The 21,263-nt window shown below is 41.2% G+C and overlaps 1 protein-coding gene across 8 annotated transcripts in view; it reads left to right on the top strand.

Moving 5' to 3' along the window:
• Positions 1 to 21,263, top strand: part of RANBP17 (RAN binding protein 17) — a 256,109-nt gene that overhangs the window by 6,732 nt on the left and 228,114 nt on the right. For 5 of the 8 annotated variants that reach the window (XR_010589850.1, XR_010589849.1, XR_010589851.1 and 2 more), the window contains exons 2-6: positions 6,048 to 6,194; positions 11,536 to 11,626; positions 13,422 to 13,588; positions 17,800 to 17,865; positions 18,947 to 19,051. Coding sequence is in view for 5 of the 8 variants with exons in the window: in XM_005284080.4 (XP_005284137.1) it covers positions 6,048 to 6,194; positions 11,536 to 11,626; positions 13,422 to 13,588; positions 17,800 to 17,865; positions 18,947 to 19,051 (576 nt within the window). In the remaining 3 variants the exon portion in view is untranslated. Of the gene's footprint in view, positions 1 to 5,541; positions 5,565 to 5,600; positions 5,622 to 6,047; positions 6,195 to 11,535; positions 11,627 to 13,421; positions 13,589 to 15,346; positions 15,417 to 17,799; positions 17,866 to 18,946; positions 19,052 to 21,263 lie in introns of those variants that run through there. The other 3 variants (XM_005284081.5, XM_065554846.1, XM_042850770.2) reach the window with 3 other exon arrangements.

Below are 21,263 nucleotides of genomic sequence, written 5' to 3'. Positions count from 1 at the left end.
TCTCATGGGTTTGCCATCAGGGGTTGACCCAGGCACTTAGGAGAAAAAGGCTAGCTAGATTTTTTTTGAGTGCAAAGTCCTTGTTTAGCTGTGGATGTTTTTGTCTGGAAGCACAGTTAGTTGTCTGCATCTTGAATTGAGGGTTTATTTTTTTTAAGTGAGGAATCATGAGTGTTATTTTGTGCAAGATCATGCTACTGGTTAGCAAAGGAATGTCTCTTAAAAGTGTGTGCTTTCCCAGGGAATATACTGTATATACTCGATCATAAGCCGGTTCGTTTATAAGTCGATTTCCCCCCCCCCCCCCAAGATAAGTAAAAATAGAAAATTTTTATAACCTGTTCATAAGCCGACCCTATAATTCAGGGGTCAGCAAACTTTGCCTCCAGGGCCATTAGGATAAGCTGCTGGCGAGCCAAGATGGTTTGTTTACCTCGAGCGTCCGCAGGCACGGAGGTAAACCTAAGTAAACAAAAGTGTCCCGGCGCGCCAGCTGCTTACCCTGACGGGCCAGGACAGCAACTGATGGGGAAATATTTTGGGGGGGGGAGAAGCTGGGAGTCAGGGGAGTAACTCCTATGACCAACCCCCCACATGACCCCACCCCTAGCCCGGGACCCCCCCACTCTCCCCATCCCATCCCTTCCCACCTTATCTGGGGAGGGCCAGGGGAGGATGTCTCTGACCTGGCTGGAGCTGCTCCGGCAGGCTGGGCAGCGCGGCTGCAGCCTGCTCCGGCGGGCCAGACCGGGCAGCGCGGCCGCAGCATGTTCCAGCGGGCTGGGCCGGGCAGCGTGGCCGCAGTGTGCTCCGGCGGCGTGGCCACATCCTGCTCTGTGGGGCGGGGCCGAGTGGCACGGCTGCAGCCTGCCAGCCCCGGAGCTGCAGCCGCTTTGGAGGCTGGGGGGAGAGCAGCCAGAAGCAGAGACTCTGGCCCCGCCTCTTCCCCTCTGGATGTACTGCCTCTCCCTGTGCCCTCTGTTGGGGGGAGGGGCTGTGTCCCACCTCTCCCTCTCTATAGACATTCATAAGCCGACCCCCTTCTCTGGTGCTTCCCTTTTTTACTAAAAAAATTGGGCTTATGGATGAGTATATATGGTAATCTCTTAACTATCTCCTATATCTGAAGCAGTCCCAATGGGCCAAGTTGAAAGAAAACTAGACTGAATTTTTCTCAGTGCATCATCTGGAGACAAGCACTACTGTTAACTGTAATTAAGTTAAAGATTTTAGTAAAATTGCTAATTTTGGAGACACTTGGCTGAATAGTAATGTTATTGTAGCCCCCCTTAGATGTCTCTTTTCTATGCTGAATAGTCCCAGTCTTTTTAATCTCTCCTTGTATGGAAGCTATTTCATACCCCTAATTGTTTTTGTTGCCCTTCTCTGAACTTTTTCCAGTTCTAATATATCTTGTTTGAGATGGGATGACCAGAATTGCGCATAGTATTCAAGGTGTGGGCGTACCATGGCTTTATATAGTGGCATTATATTTTTTGTCTTCCTATATATCCCTTTCCTAATGGTTCCTAACATTCTGTTAGCTTTTTTGACTGCCGCTGCATGTTGAGCAGATGTTTTCAGAGAACTATTCGCAATGACTCCAAGATCTCTTTCTTGAGTGGTAACAGCTAATTTAGACCCCATCATTTTGTATGTATAGTTGGGATTGTTTTTTTCAATGTGCATTACTTTGCATTTATCAACATTTAATTTCATCTGCTCAGGCTTGGTCTACACTAAACCCCCAAATCGAAGTAAGGTACGCAACTTCAGCTACGTGAATAACGTAGCTGAAGTCGACGTACCTTAGTTCGAACTTACCGCGGTCCACACCCGGCAGGCAGGCTCCCCCGTCGACTCCGCGTACTCCTCGCGGCGAGCAGGATTACCGGAGTCGACGGGGAGCACTTCTGAGTTCGATTTATCGCGTCCAGGCAAGACGCGATAAATCGAACCCAGAAGTTCGATTGCCTGCCGCCGAACCAGCGCGGTAAGTATAGACAAGCCCTTAGTCATTGTAACTCTGCTCAGACAGTTTTGTATTTAACTACCTTGAGTAATTTTGTATCCTCTGCAATTTTTTCCATCTTACTGTGTACCCCTTTTTCCAGATCATTTATGAATATGTTGAACAGCATTGGTCCCAGTACAGATCCTTGAGGGACCCCGCTATTTTCCTCTCCCCACTGTGAAAACTGGCAATTTGTTCGTATCCTTTGTTTCCTGTCTTTTAACCAGTTACTGATCCCTGAGAGGACCTTCCCTCTTAGCCCACGACTGCTTACTTTGCTTATCAACGATTGTTAAGGAATCTTGTTAAAGGCTTTCTGAAAGTCTAAGTATACTATATCCACTGGATCATCCTTGTTCACATGTTTGTTGACAGTCTCAAAGAATTTTAATAGTCGTCATTTCCCTTTACCAAAGCCTTGTTAATTCTCCAACATATTCTGTTCATCTTTCTATTTAGTGCTACTGGGTGCATAAATTCTTTCACAGGAAATCATAATAATTATGTTTAATTCCAATTCTTGTCATTAGTTTGGATGAGAAACTGATGTACAGACTACTGACCTGTGCATGCAGATTTATTCCCAAGAATTTTGCACGCGCATTGACTTTTACATAACTATAGAAAGAAATCTTGGAGGAATCAGAGATGATCTATGGTTTATCTCCTGCTGTTCCCCAGAGTTGCATGGATGGAGGTTATAATTCAGAAATAATGGGAGAGAGGAGACTCAGACAATGGACTATGTAATTAATGTGTATTGAGTGTCCGAATGATGGTGGGTTAATGCCAATCTTTATTTGCCAGTGAAACTTTAACTCAACAAAAATGTTGACCTTAGCACCTCTGCTACCACTTCTTTTTTAAAGGATTGCAGATTTATCCTCACCCCAATTTTTTAGTGGCAGTGACTGTTGCCTATATTGGAGGGTGCCTAAAGTGAAATCCAAGTTTATTAAGGAAGGTTTTTTAGGCCATGTTTCTAGGAGAATGGAGATAGTAGCAGTGAAGCGGCTTCCACTTCCTCCAGTGGGATGGTACTGGGTTTGATACTTAGAGAGACAATATCAGAATATCTGGGGGGAAATGATTCATTGTGCAGTTCCAAGTACATTGTTTAGAGGCTGCTAATATCAGGCAAATAATATTTGATGATTAAAGGAGCAACTTCAGCATGCAGAGATTAGTATGCAGGTCTTAATTTCAAGGTCATCTTCAGTGCTCTTGTACTTGCCTTTTATTTTTGTACAAGTGTGTTGAGTCCTCTCTAGTGGAGAAGGGACTTCTGTAAGGTCTTGTTTGTAATGTAAGTGTAGGAGAGACTAAAATGACCTTTCTGTGAAAGAGCTGGACTCTGAAGTGCTGAAACATTCCAGACATGACCTCAGGAGTCGCTAGGGCCAATCCCCAGGGTGCTATTTTGTTTGCTTTTGAGTTGAGATATCCTGCAAAGGGAGTTCAGTGAGTGGAAAAAAAAAAACTGCTAAAATTGAAGGGAGGGATTGGACTGAAGCTTGTAGCTCAGCATGAGCTCTAAGGAAGAAAATTGAAGAGAAGTGACCCAATATTCCATGGAGCATTTCAGGGGATGCAGATCCATAAGTGTGGATCTTGTTTGAAGATCTGTTGTGTCAATAACTGTTGGAGGGTAAAGTGAATATAAACAACTGTTGGTGAGTGAGTGTTGGGCAGAAGAGAGTTTAATTCCTTTGAGTTAGTGTCTTCTTTGGGAGTTAGTGTACATATGTTGTTGTTTTTTCAGGATCTTATTTTCATTCATTAGTTTATATTTATAGAGGAATAAATAAATCTTCCCTTTTTATGTGACCCAAGGAGTGAGTTGCTTGAAAGGGAAACGTTTTATCTTCAGGAGATGCTAACCTTTAAGAGAATCACTAGGGGGATATGAGATGTGTATTGTCTTAGTACTCCTGGGGGAATTCTGTGCCACTGTGCAATGCAGAATTTTGCAGAAATTAACCTGCACGCAGTATTTCCTTTCCCCCACAGAAATGGGTTGCGGTGCTGCTTGCCGCCACTAAGGGCTGCTGGACCCTGCAGAGCCCAGCTCACACATAGAAGACACTGCCGGGGGGAGGGAGAGGGAGCTTGAGCAGTGGTTCTCAAAGCAGGTGCGCCGCTTGTTCAGGGAAAGCCCCTGGTGGGCCGGGACAGTTTGTTTACCTGCCGCTCCAGGCCAATGGGGGCTGTGGGAAGTGGCGCGGGCCGATGGATGTGCTGGCCGCTCTTCCCGCAGCTCCCATTGGCCTGGAGCAGCGAACCGCGGCCAGTGGGAGCTGCGATCGGCTGAACCTGCGGACGCGACAGGTAAACAAACTGGCCCAGACCGCCAGGGGCTTTCTCTGAACAAGTGGTGGACCGGCTTTGAGAACCATTGAGCTAGAGGGTTCCTGGCAGCTGCAGTTCCCAGCATGCCCTGAAGGAAGGAGATGGCACGTAGGAAACTCCATGCAAGCCTGGCACCAAGCATCAGGCTGTTTCTCCCTCTGGATCCCTGGGCTTTGCGGGGGGGAGGGGAGTGGGTGTCTGGGCTAGGGGGGCCACAGCTGGGCTCGGGTGTGTGTATGTCTGGGCTCTGTGGGGAGAGGGTGTGGGTATTTGGGCAAGGGGGCCCTGTGGTTGGGCTTGGTGTGCAGAGGGTGCAGGTATTTGGGCTGGGGGCAACACATTCAGTTTGCTCAGTGTGTCTGATAGTTTCAAAGCCACTTAGGAGATCTGGATGTCCAGTTCCCATCGATGGGAGCTGGTAGTCCAAATCTCTTTACGGTAAATTTATCCAGAAAATGAAGGTGTGATTGTAGCATGGGTAGGCATACCCATGGGCCAACAACCGAGTACATATCCAGGTCACCTGCAGGCTTGTACTGGGACAGCCAGCCCACTTTGAACCCTGTGCCGCCACGTCTTCACTACAATTGTTACCTGAGCTAGTAAGGTTAAAGGTAGGGTGGATATGCTTACCTGTGCTACACTCACACCTTCATCTGCAGTGTAGATGTCCCCTTAGACAGCTTTGAAAATCTCATCCTGAAAAATTTCTGTTTTAGTCACTAAAACCTACCAGTGGAGGCACTTGTTCACCCTTTTCATGATAATGGGGGCAGGGGGGGAGAAAGTATTTTAATTTCTCATTAGAATAGTGACTCAAAGTAATTGCTAACTGTACTGACCCCACTTTGTTCTAAAACAAGTGTTAAGTATGAAATGACAGATGGACTTTTTGTAGACTTGCGCCTCAGTCTTGCAAAGACTTAGGCCCATGCTTAACATAAAGCATATGGATAGACTCCGTGACTTTCTATTGGTCTTACATAGATTTCTCTCTGGTCTTCAGTCTTCGTTTGGCTTCCTCTTAAACAGTGTCTTGTTCATTCTTTCTCTTTTCCTCCTGTGTTGCATTATCTCTCTCTAAAAAATACCTCATGTTATAGCTGCTTTTAGCATTTAGTACTTTCTTCATTGTGCATTCAAATATTGATTCTTCAGTCAATAGGTTACAACATTTTCGTGCTATTATCAGATATGCTCAGTAAGTCAACTGTTTATTTAAAGCTTACCTTTGCAATGTTTGGAACTTACAGCTAATGTTAGAGAGCAAACTTTTTTTAAAATACATGTTAAATTTTGATTCTTTTTATTAACTTTACCAGACCTGTTGTTCCTGTTCTAAATTTCAAATTAGGAGTAGTCTATGATAAAAGAATTGTGTTCTGTCACTTAATTTTAATCACTGGTATAATGTCTTCCGTTTTAGTACTGAGGAATATAACATCTGTTTGTCTCTCTTCCACATATATTTTACTGGAGTTCTGTGCTACTCTTACTGCAGTGGGAATTGGGAGGGAAAGAAGCTACAGGGGTTTGATTGCACTTTTCTGGAAAGCTGAGCATTTCATGCTACTGTACTGGATATATGTCGGTGTCTGTAAATAGCCAGTACTGTGAATCTTAAGGAAGGCTTCCACAGGTGAAAGGCGTATTTGGAGGTTTCAGTATTGTTCTTTCTTAACAGAGTTTGGCAGAGCTAGAAGTACTATGTAACCAGCTCTATGAGGGGACTGATCTAGCACAGCGGATGCAAGCAGAGAAGGTGCTCTTGGAGCTTATTGACAGCCCTGAATGTCTCAGCCAGTGTCAACTTTTACTAGAACAAGGAACCGTAAGTACCTGGGAGAAGTGTAAAGTCTGACAATGTAAACATGCATTTATCAGGAGACCCACATTGGAGGTCCAGGTAATATCAGTGTAAACACAATACATGTGAGATGCTCATCTCTTATAACAAATTGAGTTTTTCCTTCATAAATAAAATTCCATCTATGTACACACATAAATTGGTATTAGAGGGTGGGCTTTGTGGGACTAACCGTACCTAGCATTAGAAAATAGATGGCCAGAAACAGGGGGAAAACCTAACTATGGGGGAAAATAGATGTAAATGTTAAATGTTGGCCTAATACTTGCAAAAGGTAGGAACCTCACACTTAAGGGGCTTTATGCCACCCATTGCTTAGTATTGCTCCTCAACATGATTTGCTCCAACACTTTTACAGCTAAATCCTTATGCTCTTGCTCCTCCAAGTTACAATGGGATACGGTAAGTACGGGGTGAAAAGCCTTAAACTATGTTTTCTTGTTGTCTTAGTTTAAACCAGTCCCTTAGCATTATTTCAGTTTTCTTTTTAGAGTACGAGGAGTCCGGTGGCACCTTAAAGACTAACAGATTTATTTGGGCATAAGCTTTCGTGGGTAAAAAAACCACTTCTTCAGATGCAAGGAGAAGTGGGTTTTTTACCAAAGAAAGCTTATGCCCAAATAAATGTGTTAGGCTTTAAGGTGTCACCGGACTCCTCATTGTTTTTGTGGTTACAGACTAACACAGCTACCCCTCTGATTTTTAGAGTATGTGTTTTTTGTGCTGATATTTTATATACAGATATTTTGTCAGATTTAAAAGGTGGTGGGGGAACCAACCCTGAGTTTAACCATCAGTTCTTCATAATCATTACTGTGTTTTGGAACCATTATGATTTCAGATGATGTGCCTAAGACATGTCCATTATCTGGAAATCATTGACATAGTTGGTAATGCCTTGGAAGAACCTGACAAATCTATTATGTTAATGGATGCGTAAGGAGTTGTTAATTCTGTTTATCATTATGATACAGTTAAGTTATTGCAATAGATGTTGCAAAATGCATTCTCAGTGGGGGGAAAATGAAAATATTCAAAGTTAGTATAGCACATTGGTCTGATCCAGTAATCCATACTCCTGAGTAAGGATTACTTATTTGAGGAGTCCCATTCATATGAGGTTGCAGCTGTGGTCTCGTTTATTGAACAACGGTCTGGAGTCAGGACACCTACTACTTTCCATTTCCAGGTCTGCTACTGATTTCCTTTGCCCTTTAGCAAGTCAGTTATCTTCTCTCTGCTTTAATTATCCTCTCTATGAATTGTTATATAAATGTTTACTCAGCTTTGTAAAGTGCTTTGAGATCCTTGGATAAAAGGTGCAAAATATTATTGTTAGAAAAGACTCAATTATTCTGTGTCTTCAGTAAAACTCTGTTGTTCAGGATGTGAGAAATACAAGCATAAATATTTTCTTCAATTTTCGGTGCATAGTAATTGCATTACAATCATTAGAATTCCATAATAGTATCAAGTGAAACAAATATAGGACCTGGTCATGCAAAGATTTACACACGTATTTAATTGTAAGTGTGTGCATAAGTCTTTCCAGGATTGGGGTCATAATGTGAACAAATGTAACAATACAGTTGAGCTACAGAATTGTTGTAATAAAGATACAGAAAATTCAGAATTCTAGTAAATTTTCTTGTTCTGTGTGTGTATGATTGTCTTGAGATTATGTGTAAAACTGATTTAATATGTGGTACATTTTCTCATAGGGTAGGTGAATGGCTTCTATGATCTAATACGTTTTTTCCATCAACCGATGTCAAAATGGTGTTCAACAGCTTTGTTGTTAAGGTGTAGTTTCCATTTGTGTTATTGTGGAAGCAGGGTAGTGGTTCCATAGCTAAGATTATAGTTTGCTGAGGCTTACACTTCAACCAGGAATTAAATCTCTTACATGCATAAAGAATATAATTTATCCAACTATAGCACTTTTTCCTCAGTAATGAATTTTCTGAGAATTTTCAAGTAAATCTGTTAATTAGTTTGTTACAATCATTTTAAAATGGCACATCTCACTTGTTTTTGAAAATTTATTGCAAGTAAATTTCTTAACTCTAATCTGTTGTTTTATTTACATTATGTGCATATGCATATAAAACAATGTCTGTCTTTACTAAACCACACAAATATTTTTCAGATGTAATGTGGCTTGTTTAATTGATCTGAGATTATTAAAAATCATAGTGTCTATCTCTAGTGGAAGTGTGTTGCCCAGCCCATAGAGCTAGCTTTAGCATTTATTTTACTTAGCAGTAACACAAGGAAGCCTCCAGTCCTGTATCCTGTAAGACAGTGGCTCTCAACATTTCCAGACTACTGTACCCCTTTTAAGAGTCTCATTTGTCTGACGTATCCCAAGCATGGGCGGTGGATACCATAGGCTGGGGGAGGCTATATCTCCTCAAATTGCCAGGCATGGCCCCACCCACGCTCTGTCCCCAGCTTCCACTTGGCGTGGCCACTCCAATCTCCCTGTGGGTTGGCCCCAGCTCCGGCCCTCCTCATGCTCCGGGGCTAGGCAGGCTGGGGCTGCATTGCCTGCCCTCCCGCTGTTCTGGGACTGGGGGGGCTCCCTCCCACTGTTCTGGGATGGGGGAGCTGCGGCCACATCGCCCGCCCTTCCGCTGCTCTGGGGCTGAAATTTTAGTTTGTACTGACTTTGCTAGTGCTTTTTATATAGCCGGTTGTAAAACTAGGCAAGTATCTAAATGAGTTCATGTACCACTTGGAAGACCTCTGCATACGCATACCCCTGGTTGAGAACCACTGCTGTAAGACATTGGCTTAAGCCAGGGGTAGGCAACCTATGGCACGTGAGCTGATTTTTAGTGGCGCTCACACTGCCTGGGTCCTGGCCACTGGCCCAGGGGGCTCTGCATTTTAATTTAATTTTAAATGAAGCTTCTTAAACATTTTAAAAACCTTATTTACTTTACATACAACAATAGTTTAGTTATATATTATAGACTTATAGAAAGAGATCTTCTAAAAACATTAAAATGTATTACTGGCACGTGAAACCTTAAAATAGAGTGAATAAATGAAGACTCGACACACCACTTCTGAAAGGTTGCCGTCCGCTGGCTAAGCAGTTAGCATAAGGTTTGAGGCCTATGAACTTTGGCACAGATAAATAGCCCAAGGGTCACCCCTAAGTTTTGGGGAACTGGGAATAGAGTGTTTAAGAGGGAAGTTGGTACATAACATTAGGCAACTGCAGGAATATTAAACTGATACTAGGCTTGGATATTTTAGTATAGAATCGTTGGCAAATACTTAACTACGAATTTGCCTTGACAACAAATTGGCGTATATGGTAATAAGTTGCAATTATTAATATACTAAGCTCTAGGATAAGGGCACCCCAACATTAGTAGGGTAAGGAAACACACATAAGAAAAAGGGGAGAAATCCCTACTGAATATGCGTTAGGTACAGTGGCGTCAGTGTAACATATTATAAAAGCCTGTATGCTTGGGAAGTGAGAGATGTATGTAGCTCTTGAGAGTTGCCAGGATGATGGCCACTGGTGATAGTGATGAGGAAGATAATGGCTAATATTTCAGGTTGTTTTGCAAGGGATGGTGTGAGTATATGAGTGTTCAAATGTACATTCTTTATTATTTCTGTCTACCTTGCTGGATTAGAGTATTGGTGACTTTGCTAACTGTATTATTAAACTATTACAGATATAGAAGTGTGAGTATTGTAACCATGCACACTGGGGTTCCCAACTGAGCAGTAATTTTGATAAAACTGAGGTCGATCTTGAGACAAGAATCTGTCAAACCTCAGAGTGTGTTAACTGGAAATTCCTAAGTAATCAATATAATTAATACACAATCCACAGATCAGGCAACAGTGGTTTGAAAGGGTAAAAATTCAAGTACGTAATTAATTTTGTTGGCCAGATTCTGAACCCCAACTCAGCAGTACAAGGCAAGTGTAAAGCTGCACTGGAGGGACAGCTGGGGACTTACCCAACAGAGGTAGTGCACAAGGGTGGGGAGGGCTAGAAAGGGAGCATGCCAGAGGTGGAGGTAGGCAGGTGCAGATTGCTCTTTCTGGTCCGGGGCTGGTGCAGTGCTTCATGTGAGGCCACTGGAACCTTAAAGCAGCCCTACTGCTGTTTTGGCTTCCAGCAGGCCCAAGATCAAGGGAGTAAAAAGGTGGGTTAGAGCCATGCTTTTCCCACAACACTTTTGTGTAAACAGCTGATAATCTGGCTGGTTTTTTTTTTTTACTACTGTATGGTATGGAAGTTCTAAGAATGCAGTTTTAAAATGATGTTTATGATTAAACTATTAAGTATTGTAGTGCTGGAAGGTTGATGTTAAAATTGTGCATTGCAGTGTGATCTTCAGTTCTTTCATGTGTGCATTTAGAATGATAGTATTGTTGAATTGAAAGTGAGTGTGCTAGAGGGGGTTGGTATAATTGAGTGACACAATGGAAGTGGGCTAATATTTGAAGGACTAGCATTTTGTTAGGCGTGAATGTTGCCTTTTTATGTTTATGCAGTTGTGAAGCAATACCCTTGAGAAAATGACAGAGTGTAAGTGTTGTAATAACAGTTTTGAATGTTGATTTTTGCCAGAGTTATCTTTGACACCCCCAACTCAATTTGTTGAATTAAAGAATATCTTTAAGAAGTTTGATTCCAAGGCCAATTACAGTTTTCATAGAGAGATGTCTGGTCTGATCCATGGCATTGCCAGAGGTGTTGCGGATCACATCTCTTGTGTTCTCAGATGAAGAACTTAGTTTACTTTTCAGCCTCGAAGGCTGTAATGAAGCTTATTTTGATCATCATGCACAAAAAACTCAAATGCTAAAGTCATGAGTTTTAAACAAACAAAAGCAAATCAAGACTTCAGATCTTTGAATCCAGGATTCTTGTGACTAAATCTAGGATGTGACAAATTCATCCCTTAGTTATAAAACATCAAATGATTTAAAACCAAAGATTTGAAAGATTTAAAAAACTCAGCCCAGTAATAAGAATGGGAAAGTGTTGTTAGAAAAGTAGTTCCAATCACAAGGCTACATTTTTTTGAAGGTTGCTGGAGGCGGGGAATGGAAAGGTCTTCTCATCTCCTATATCTTGGAATTTTTAGTGATTTTTAAAATGACTATGCTGTATTTATGTTTTTATGTATTTATGTTTAATTTTTAGTATATCAAGTATATAGCCAAATCATTGTCTGACCAACTGTCATCCTACCTGCTCGTTCTGCTTTCTTTTGGCATAATAATAATTTTTAATAAAATGGTATGGTGTTTGTTTCTATAGACATCCTATGCTCAGCTTCTAGCAGCAACATGCCTTTCCAAACTTGTAAGCAGAACAACTCCTTTACCCATTGAACAAAGAATTGACATCAGTAAGTAACTTGCATTATTTCTATTAAAATAACAGCAAAAAATTGCATCTATATGTTCTAAACATTCATATCACCATAGTACTGATTCCGTGAATGTTCCATTTTGCCCTACTTCTGTCCATTTATGTGTAACTATTTTTTTAAAGTGCAGTTGTAGTCCGAGAATGACTCTAAACCTAACACTGTCAGGTTCTGCGTTTATTCTCTTCTGTTAACTTCCATATCAAATTTTCTCACTTTCAAAGCCAAAAATAGCTGGATTTTCTAGTTGCCAGAGCTGTAAGCTCCTGCTGGGACCTGGAAACCAAGTTAAGTCCTTTCTGTGCTTTATTGGACAAAAGGGAGAGAACCTGGGTGTAAAAGAGAGAGAGCACAGTGCCCTTTCTTGCTGTCCCTTGCTCTTGTACAGGGGCCTGACATGATGGAACTCATTTCCTGCTCTTACCAGCTCCTTATTTGATGAACTCACTGATTGTGGGTGCAAACATACATTGTACCCTATTAGGAGTGTAGCAGTGGCTGTGTTCCCCTGCATATAGGAGAATTTTAGGAGGGACCCAGTTTCCCATCTGTAAAATGAATATAATAATAGTTGCCATCCTTACCTACCGCACAAGGTGTAGTGAAGGTTAGTGAATGTTTGGAAACATGAAAATTCCCAGGTATTATTAGTACACCCTCTAATCACTTATATTTACATGTTACTCCATTTTTTCCCCTTCCGATTAGCTCTTGGCAGTTCTGATAAGCAAGTCAGGGCAGAGTTCACTTCCAGACTTAGGACCCTGCACAAACTTACACATGTGTTTGATTTTAAGGGCGTGACATTAACTTCATTGGGGCTACTAATTAAGCAAGCGTGTAAATCTTAGCAGGACTGAGCTTTGAATAATTAATCATTTTGCATGAGAAACATCTAATATAGATTGAAATTTTCAGTACTGTCAAATGTTGTTTAGACCAGGGATGAGGAGAACACAGAAACATTCTAAAATGTTTCAAACAGGTATTTTGTAAGAGGTCTTAATCTTGTAGAAAAAGTCTCATCAGAGAGGCCTAGGATTGAATGTACATAGAGGAAAGCCCTCCAGAGCAGTATTGAGGCCCCCTACTGAGGAAATATATGGAAGTCTGCAATGCTTCGGCTAGTGTTGTACCTGTTCTATGGAGAGAGGATTGAATCTACAGGGTTGTGATTCCACCTTTCTTGATGACTAAATTCAGCCTACATGTTGTTTTTCTCCTCGGGAACAAATGAACTTTTGTATATGATAAATCATCCTGCAGGTGTATAAAACAGAAATGTCCTTCCCTTCCACTCCCCAGGAAACTGTTCTCTTATTTGAGAGAAGCAAAGGTGAAAAGTTTTCTGCCTTAGGAAATATGCCTAGACAGAACTGAAAGCAGCCTGTACAGGCGCATGCCTGAGAACACTTGTTAATTTCCTGTATTTCATAAATGAGGTCTGAAGGCTGCTGTTGCATTTGAGGCAGAGTAATTGATGCCCAGTAGGTGGGACAGAATGAATGATTAAATTGGTTAACTAGTCAGGATCCTTGGTATTCACAAACTATTGTCAAATGTATGTTAGAATGATAATTACATGCATACTTTGGTGCAAATAGCTCCAATGTAGTTAATATTTTCCATGACTTAATTTTTTGAAATTAGTGTCTTTATAGTAAGCATAAAAAAAACTGACATCACATGACCTAGATTCCCACATTTCTATTATAATGGCTCAAGTGTGTTTTTAAAAAGAATTGTGATGTTGACTAAGCATGTTTCTTTACAGGGAATTATATTCTGAACTACGTAGCCTCTCAACCCAAACTGGCTCCTTTTGTCATCCAGGCCCTTGTTCAGGTCATCGCTAAGATTACAAAATTAGGATGGTTTGAGGTTCAAAAAGATCAGCTCATCTTCAGAGACATTATTGCTGACGTAAAAAAATTTTTACAGGTAAGAAAAATTATCCAATCATGCTGCTACTTAAAATGACATAGTCTTGCATTAAATTCAGCTCTCTTCTCACTTAACGAATAGCTTGCTGAGTGACCCAAAGGGTATTTATATACAGATTAGAAAGGCAGGGACCAGTGCCAAAAAAATTACTTAGGTTGAAGGACCGGAGCAGGCCTGCTACAGGTTTAAGGTTTAGTTTTTAGCAAACTGCCAGGGCTAGAAATAAATGCTTTATTTCATTCCCCATTTTTTCCAAAGGTATAAAACACTTGTTTCTCACCTTGGCAGATTATGAGTTAGCAGACTTTAAAGTCGTGCCATTCTGATTACCATCTTTATTTTTCCCACTTGAATTCTAATAGGGTTTTAGCAGCTATTATCTCAAAAACATGAAGACATGAGTACTGTACTATCTGTAAGGTGGGAATATCATCCTTCAAATGGAATAAAGCATTAACTCTGACTGTAGTGATTATTGCAATATTGGCTGCTACAATTGTGCAAATAGCTTTCAGTTGTACGATCAGTACAAAAAATTTTCAGGACCAGTACACTTTTCTAAACACTGGTCCTGGATAATGGATCAAAAAGAAAAAAGTTTATATATTTGATACAGTGGATGCCATTAAAATCTTTACAGTGCTGCCTTTGTGATAACATGTCTGCCATACTCAAGTTTCTTATTAATGGGAATACGGAGCGATACCACTCTAACTGTAACTACTTACAAAGACATGTGTAAAGATTTTTACTGTGCTGCACAGATTATCTGTTATTTTGCACACACATAAAGTGGTTTTGATAATGACATGGTCAGCATTCCTCCTTTCTCATGGTCACATTAAAAAATTTTTCCTGCATGACCCAAAAAAGCAGAGCTGATTGCTTAAAAAAAAAAAAAAAGAGTGAGTTAGAATGTGTATTCTGTCTCAGTGGGCGTGGAGTCACAATTTGTAAGGGCTATGCCACTTAGACAATGTAAGTGGGTAGGTGACTCACTGTTGTGGGGTTGGCGTTGTGGGCTTTCCTTGTCTTGTGACTTGGGTTTAAACACACAAAGTCAGTGGTTCCCAAACTTGTTCCGCTGCTTGTGCAGGGAAAGCCCCTGGCGGGCCGGGCCGGTTTGTTTACCTGCCGCGTCTGCAGGTTCAGCTGATCGCGGCTCCCAGTGGCCACGGTTCACTGCTCCAGGCCAATGGGAGCTGCTGGAAGCGGTGCGGGCTGAGGGACATACTGTCTGCTGCTTCCAGCAGCTCCCATTGGCCTGGAGCAGCGAACTGTGGCCACTGGGAGCCACGATCGGCTGAACCCACGGACGCGGTAGGTAAATAAACCGGCCCGGCCCACCAGGGGCTTTCCCTGCACAAGCGGCGGAACAAGTTTGGGAACCACTGCACTAGGTCATAATAAGGGAGGGTCACTCACTTCCCCCTCCAGCATTTGGGGCCTTGGCTTGGTTGCTCCTAGCACAAGGCATCTGATTGGACCCAGTATGCCCTAGGGCAGTTAGGGTAGGGCCAGGCAGGGACCAGCATGAAAACCTGTCAGGTGAAACTTGCATAGTTCTCAGGGAAAGGTGAAACCCCCCACTCTGCTACATGAGCAAATTCTTTCCTGACTCTGAAAAACAATGATCTGCAAAGGTCGCCTGGCAGACATTGCCAGAAGCAGTAGCAAATGATCAGGGTGAATGTGGGTTGTTGTGATGCCCTAAATGGGAGTCCTTATGAGCAGTACGGAGGAACCTGCAGGAGGATTACAAATGTCATTGCCTCTTATCTCAGAGACTTAGGTGGAGCTTTGAAAATAAGGAGACTAAAGACAGGTAATACTTTGTATTGGTCGGGTGGCGTATTGGAACGTTGCAGAGTAAGGACTCAATTGTTTTGGTTAATTCCTTCTAAGGTTTGAAGTTAAACAGTTCAATAAGATTGTGGCCAGTGATCTTTAAACTCTAGTGTGGAGAGTTTTATTGGTGCTGCTTGGTCAGTGGCACAGATATATTCTTGTGTTTTTTCTGCCGGTCTCTAAACGCATCCATAATCCCTAGATTAGGAATAAAATTAAAACTCAGAGTGTAAGAAAATTAGTATCAAAATGCATACATGGAGTGGGGCGGAGGGGTTATTTTCTTTTCAGAACTTATTTCAGTGAAATATCCGTAGTTGATTTGTCTAGATATTTCTGCATTTATTTCCTTAAGGGATGGTAATATGTATTGTTGGTCCAGGACGCTGTCTGTGGTGGTGTTCCTGGCTACTAAGCAAGGAAAATAATGGGTGGAACAGTTTCAGTCGTGTTCTCTGCCATTGAGTATCAGATTTATGCTTCATTTGTTTCTCTTTTTCAAAATAATTTGATTATAATATGTAAATGGAATGTTTTGAGCTAAATTGGGAATGACCATAAAAGATGGGCTGTAATATTTATTAAAAACAAATTCTTGAGTAGTATACTCTAGCCTTTTGCAGTTATTTTATAAATGATTGCAGTGTGACTCTGCATTGGGTAGTTCACTAATAATAGAGGCTTAAATACAAAACTTTGCTACTTAAGAGATTTCTTTCATTAAATTAAAAATTCCTGTAGAGGAGAAAATAAAGCTATAAATCTACTAGTGAACTGAATTTACTATTGAAATGGAAAAAAACCTAAGCAATAATAGTATATGTTGATAATTAATAAATAGCAGTCTAAGCTGTGTGCAGCTTAGTAATCATATGTGAATTTGATCCAGTTTGAATTAGAATGTAATTTACTGTGTAGAGAAGGTGATTAGGAGTCAGGACTCCTGTGTTCTATTCTCAGGTCTTCCACTAACTCTCTCTACCATCTTGCGCAAGTCTATGCTTTAGTTTTTCCCATCTGTAAAATGTGATTAGTATTTTCTTATCATGAGGGGGCTTGTGTATGAATATTTGCAACCTGCTTTGATGTTCTGATATGAAAGACATTAAAGTGTGTAAGTTATTATTCAAGATCTCTTTAAATAAGTACCCTTAGTAATCTGTTCTGTGTTTGTGGAACACTTTTACTTTTTCTGTTTGTAGTACCCATTTTGTTAGTTTGAACAAAAAGCAAAACCAAACTTGTAGAGTGCCACTTGACCAATATCAAGAGTACCACATGAGCAATGCATGTTTAAACAGACAAAATTACAACAGTGACCCTGAAAGAACCTTGCTTCTATGTACTTCCAATACCCACTTTCCAAAAGAGGCTCGTCCTACTCTGGTCCCATCAGGAAAAGCCTGAACATATATGTGGGCCTTGCAGTGTGCTGAGAAGATTGACAAAACTTGGGTCTGTCGGGCAAAAGGGAAGGAAATTAATTCCAGAGTCAAGGACCCTTTTCTGAGAAAACACTGTCACCATACCCTGAGATGTATAAATCTTGGGACTATCATCTTGGGTAATCCAGTTGATCACAAGTGCCAGGTTCTATTGTGTTTTTATTCAAGTGCAAAGTAATACTAAATCATTCCTATGAATAATTTGCTAAAGAGATGTTTGTTTAGTAGTAATTTCACACTATCTTACACTTTTATAGAATGCCTTTCATCTCAAAGCATTCCAAAGAGTTGTTCAGTTGTGGGTCACATCCCTGATATGCTCCTGTGTGGCTCCCATTGAACGGTATTTAATGTATAGAAGAATCACTTCACTGCTAAGATGCAGACACCTGTAGGATGGGCTTTGTCAGTCAGGCTAAAACCAGCATGTTGCTTTTCAGTGTAATAGGGAATGTTTGACCAGACCTCAGTGCAAATCTGTACTCTTCTGAAAAGTACCATCTGATCTTTAATCCACCCAGGACACGTTTTTTAAACTCTCATCTAAATTATGTGGGACTCAGTATAGCTATCCTTGGAAGGATAAAGGATTGAATTAACCTTAGAGAAGTGTTTAATAGTGGTATTCCTCTAATGTAGATATTCAGAATATATATTTCTAAACTGAAGATATATAATATAATAATATCCTTAAGTTTTAATGTTTTATGGTGAGATTTTGAAAGCCACCTCGGGGATTTGGACTTGCAATTCATACTAGTTTAATGAGAATTGGACATCTAAATCTTGTAGACAACTTTAAAAATCTCAGCCTAAAAATTTAGGTTCACCTAACCTGTTTCTGCTAATATTAGAAATGTCAAGTGTTACATTTTAGATGTATAGATTAGGGAATTTATCTGTTTTGTTCTGTAGGCGACTGTGGACCATTATATCATAGGAGTGATGATCCTTTCAGAACTGACTCAGGAAATGAACCTAGTAAGTATGTATAGTTTTTTCCCTTTTGTACGAGATGAATGTAACACTGCTAAAGCAGTGTGTCAGAGTCCCCCTGCACACTATAGAAGTGCAATTAAAAAACAGGACTTAGACATGGAGGATTTTTTTGTTTTAAAACCCCAGGTGTTTAGAGGACCGAGACTTTTCAATGGATGGATGTGACCTAAAAGTAGGTTGCCCATCAGCTGCGGGATGGGAAAGGGGAAAACATTGCCACAAATATATATAGCAGTGAAGGCACAGCGACACAAGCTTCAGCTGTACAAGCCCACTCAGAACCCTGGGTACATATGTTGCTAGCCCATATCATACACGCTGCCATGTCTTTACTGTTTTTTCGCTGTGCAAACTAGATTAAAGTTAGCATAGGTATGCCTACCCGGGCTGCAATCTGCCTCCAATTGCAGTGTAGACATACCCTTTATCTCATTACCAATCTCAGCAGCTTGCTCTTTGTGTTTTTGTACATAAAGTTCAAAGAAGAATTATCCTGGAGAGTGAATTTTGATTCTGGTGTTCATGGTTTGGGATGGAAGGTAGGGCTCAAGCTAGAAATGGAGTGTATTGATTAGAGAAAAGGAAAAACACCAAAATTAAAGCAAAGGAAAATGACTTGGTGACCTGACTTGATACAACACTAAAACAGGAACAGTCAAAGTGCAGACCAGCTCTCCCTCTCTTACAGAACTCCACAGTGCAGGAGCAATTTCACATGAGATCCATAGGTGATGTTTTGCAGAGCAGCTGCTGAATATCTCATCACTTGCTTCCGCTTGTTCTTGGTGTTGCTATAGACCTAGTTGGCCAGCATCATGGGCAGGGCATAGGACAAACCAGAAATAATAGGTAATATAGGAAAAAATAGAATAAGAACAACAATGGATAGGAAAGCACAGAATCAGTGGGTATTGGTATTGGTAAGAGAAACCAGGAGGCCTGGACTTCGTACCTGACCATAGTCTTCATCTGTTGTGACTAATGACTCGTGCCAGAAATGCCCCTTCACTAGTCTTAAGGAAGAAAAAAGACTTGTTTATTCTTGTGGCCTTATTTTTTTTAGGTTGATTATTCAAGACCTTCAGCGAAACATCGTAAAATAGCTACCTCATTCCGTGACACGTCTTTAAAAGATATTTTGATGTTGGCATGCTCTCTTCTAAAGGAGGTAAGACTGTTTTATAACTGAAGCTCGTATTAAAATGCCTTAAAAGTGAGGCTCTTATGTTTTTACTGCTTTAAATTTATGGTAGGTATTACTCTGAGTGGACAAGGTCAGTCTGTACCTAGATGGGTGTTTGCTTACATCAAATTAGAACAGGCACAAGTAACCGATAAAATGGTTGAATTTTTGAGTGCCTGTCCAGTTTGTCTATTTGCTTCTTCAGTTATGTTCTGCCTTCCAGAGTAGACAGCATGTATCCTGAGATTTTCTTCTAGTTTCCTATATTGTTTCCCTAGTTTAGTTTTATTTTAGCTTAGTTAGGCCTTCTACCTCAGTGTTCCTAAAAAAGGATGATAAATCCTCTTGATGTGGCAGAGTAGCCTGGTCTGACGAGGGTTTCTGCCTCTCCTGCTAGCCCTGTGAGCCTCTGTGTGGCACTCTGAGGTAGTTCAGACCCCAGCCCCTCCACAGGCTTGACAGCAGGTACTGAGGAGCAGCCTTCAGTAGCCTAAGTCTTTCAGGCCCATGTAGGCTTAAGGGACTCCAAAACTGGGCCTTGCTCTTTGCGTCTTGTCTTCCCTGCTGATCAAGGCCTTCGTTGTGCTTAGGAAGCTGCTGAGCTCTGCTTCTCTTAAGACCAAGCAACGGCTTGCATTTGAGAGTAGTCTATTTTTAAAAACAACACTTGCTTCCCACTCCCTCAGTGCTTTCTTTGGGAGCTGCTGGTTGTTCAGCGCTTGAGAATATCAAATTATTTATTTAGGTGCTGAAATTTGGACCTAGAAGCCTAACTTTTGGCACACATTTTTTAAATTCTTGTCCACAGCCATTGGGACGTGGATGTTGTTTGCAATGACTGGGGCTAAAGGTATAATCTTTGGACTGGTGAATATGCTGCCCATGGACATTCAAAAAGCAACAGAGGGTCCTGTGGCACCTTTAAGACTAACAGAAGTATTGGGAGCATAAGCTTCCATGGGTAAGAACCTCACTTCTTCAGATGCAAGAGGTTGCATCTGAAGAAGTGAGATTCTTACCTACGAAAGCTAATGCTCCCAATATTTCTGTTAATCTTAAAGGTGCCACAGGACCCTCTGTTGCTTTTTACAGATTCAGACTAACACGGCTACCTCTCTGATATATGTACATTCAAGGTTTTAAATCAGTGATGGAAATATGCATTCATGGAGAAATCCTGTACTGTCTACAAGAAAGATTAGATACATTCAGAGATATCTAGAACCCCTTTACAGAGGCTACAAACCTGTTGCAGATGGTACAGTGCTATATTAGGGTTCTCTCACCAGGGCCGGCTTTAGGCACCGCAGGGCCCAATTCGAAGGAGCTGCTGTCAAAGTCCCGCCGCTGTCTTCGGCGGCAGCTCAATCGCTGCCGCAGAGGAAGGACCCTCCGCCGAAATGCCACCGAAGACAGCGGCAACGATTGAGCTGCCGTCGAAGACAGCGGCGAGACTTCAGCGGCAGCTCCTTTGGGACGTTGCGGGGCCCGATTCTGGGGAATCGGCTGAATCGCCCTAAAACCTGTCTCTCATACACATACCACGCCAAACATTCTCTAGCCTAATTGCTTTCAAGCTCAGCTGAACTAAAGTTAAATTGATACTCCCAAACACTGAAAAGTCTGCACATGTTCAGCACAGCCACCTTTCCAGGTAGTAGTTAATATGTAATAATTAAAACATCTGTATAATGCCAACTTCTCTTCAGGAAACTATAGCATTTACTAACTTATTTAATTGTGCACTAAACTAACATTTATCAAACCACTGGTGTAATTTCTACCCATAAAATGTAAGCACTCACATAAAAGTTGTATAAAAGCTTAGCAGAGTAACAAGTGTAATTGGAAAATAAAAATAAAATAGTGCAAGCTGTTGGTTTCCAAGCTGGGTTCTTTATGGCTCATGCATTGTCACCAGTGATAAAGTTTCAACAATTACAACTCAGTTAACAGTTCTGCTGATGGCACAAAATAGATTCCAGCTCCCTCTCCTAGAGTCAAAACCTTTGGTCACTAAATCAACAGATCTGAATCCGAATATAAACAGGGAGCAGATGCACTGAGTAAGAAGGGGCTGCATTTTGATTGCTGTTTTGGCCAGAAAAGTAACTCTTTAAGGGAACAATTTTCCAACCTCCAAGAACAACTTTAGCGACTAATATGTTTGAAGCTCAAAACTCATTGCCTTTATACT

The sequence above is a fragment of the Chrysemys picta genome, chromosome 8 (assembly GCF_011386835.1).
Source record: "Chrysemys picta bellii isolate R12L10 chromosome 8, ASM1138683v2, whole genome shotgun sequence".
In the NCBI taxonomy this organism is placed as follows: domain Eukaryota; kingdom Metazoa; phylum Chordata; order Testudines; family Emydidae; genus Chrysemys; species Chrysemys picta.
Note: the sequence above shows the minus strand (reverse complement) of the source record. Positions and strands in the feature narration are given on the sequence as shown.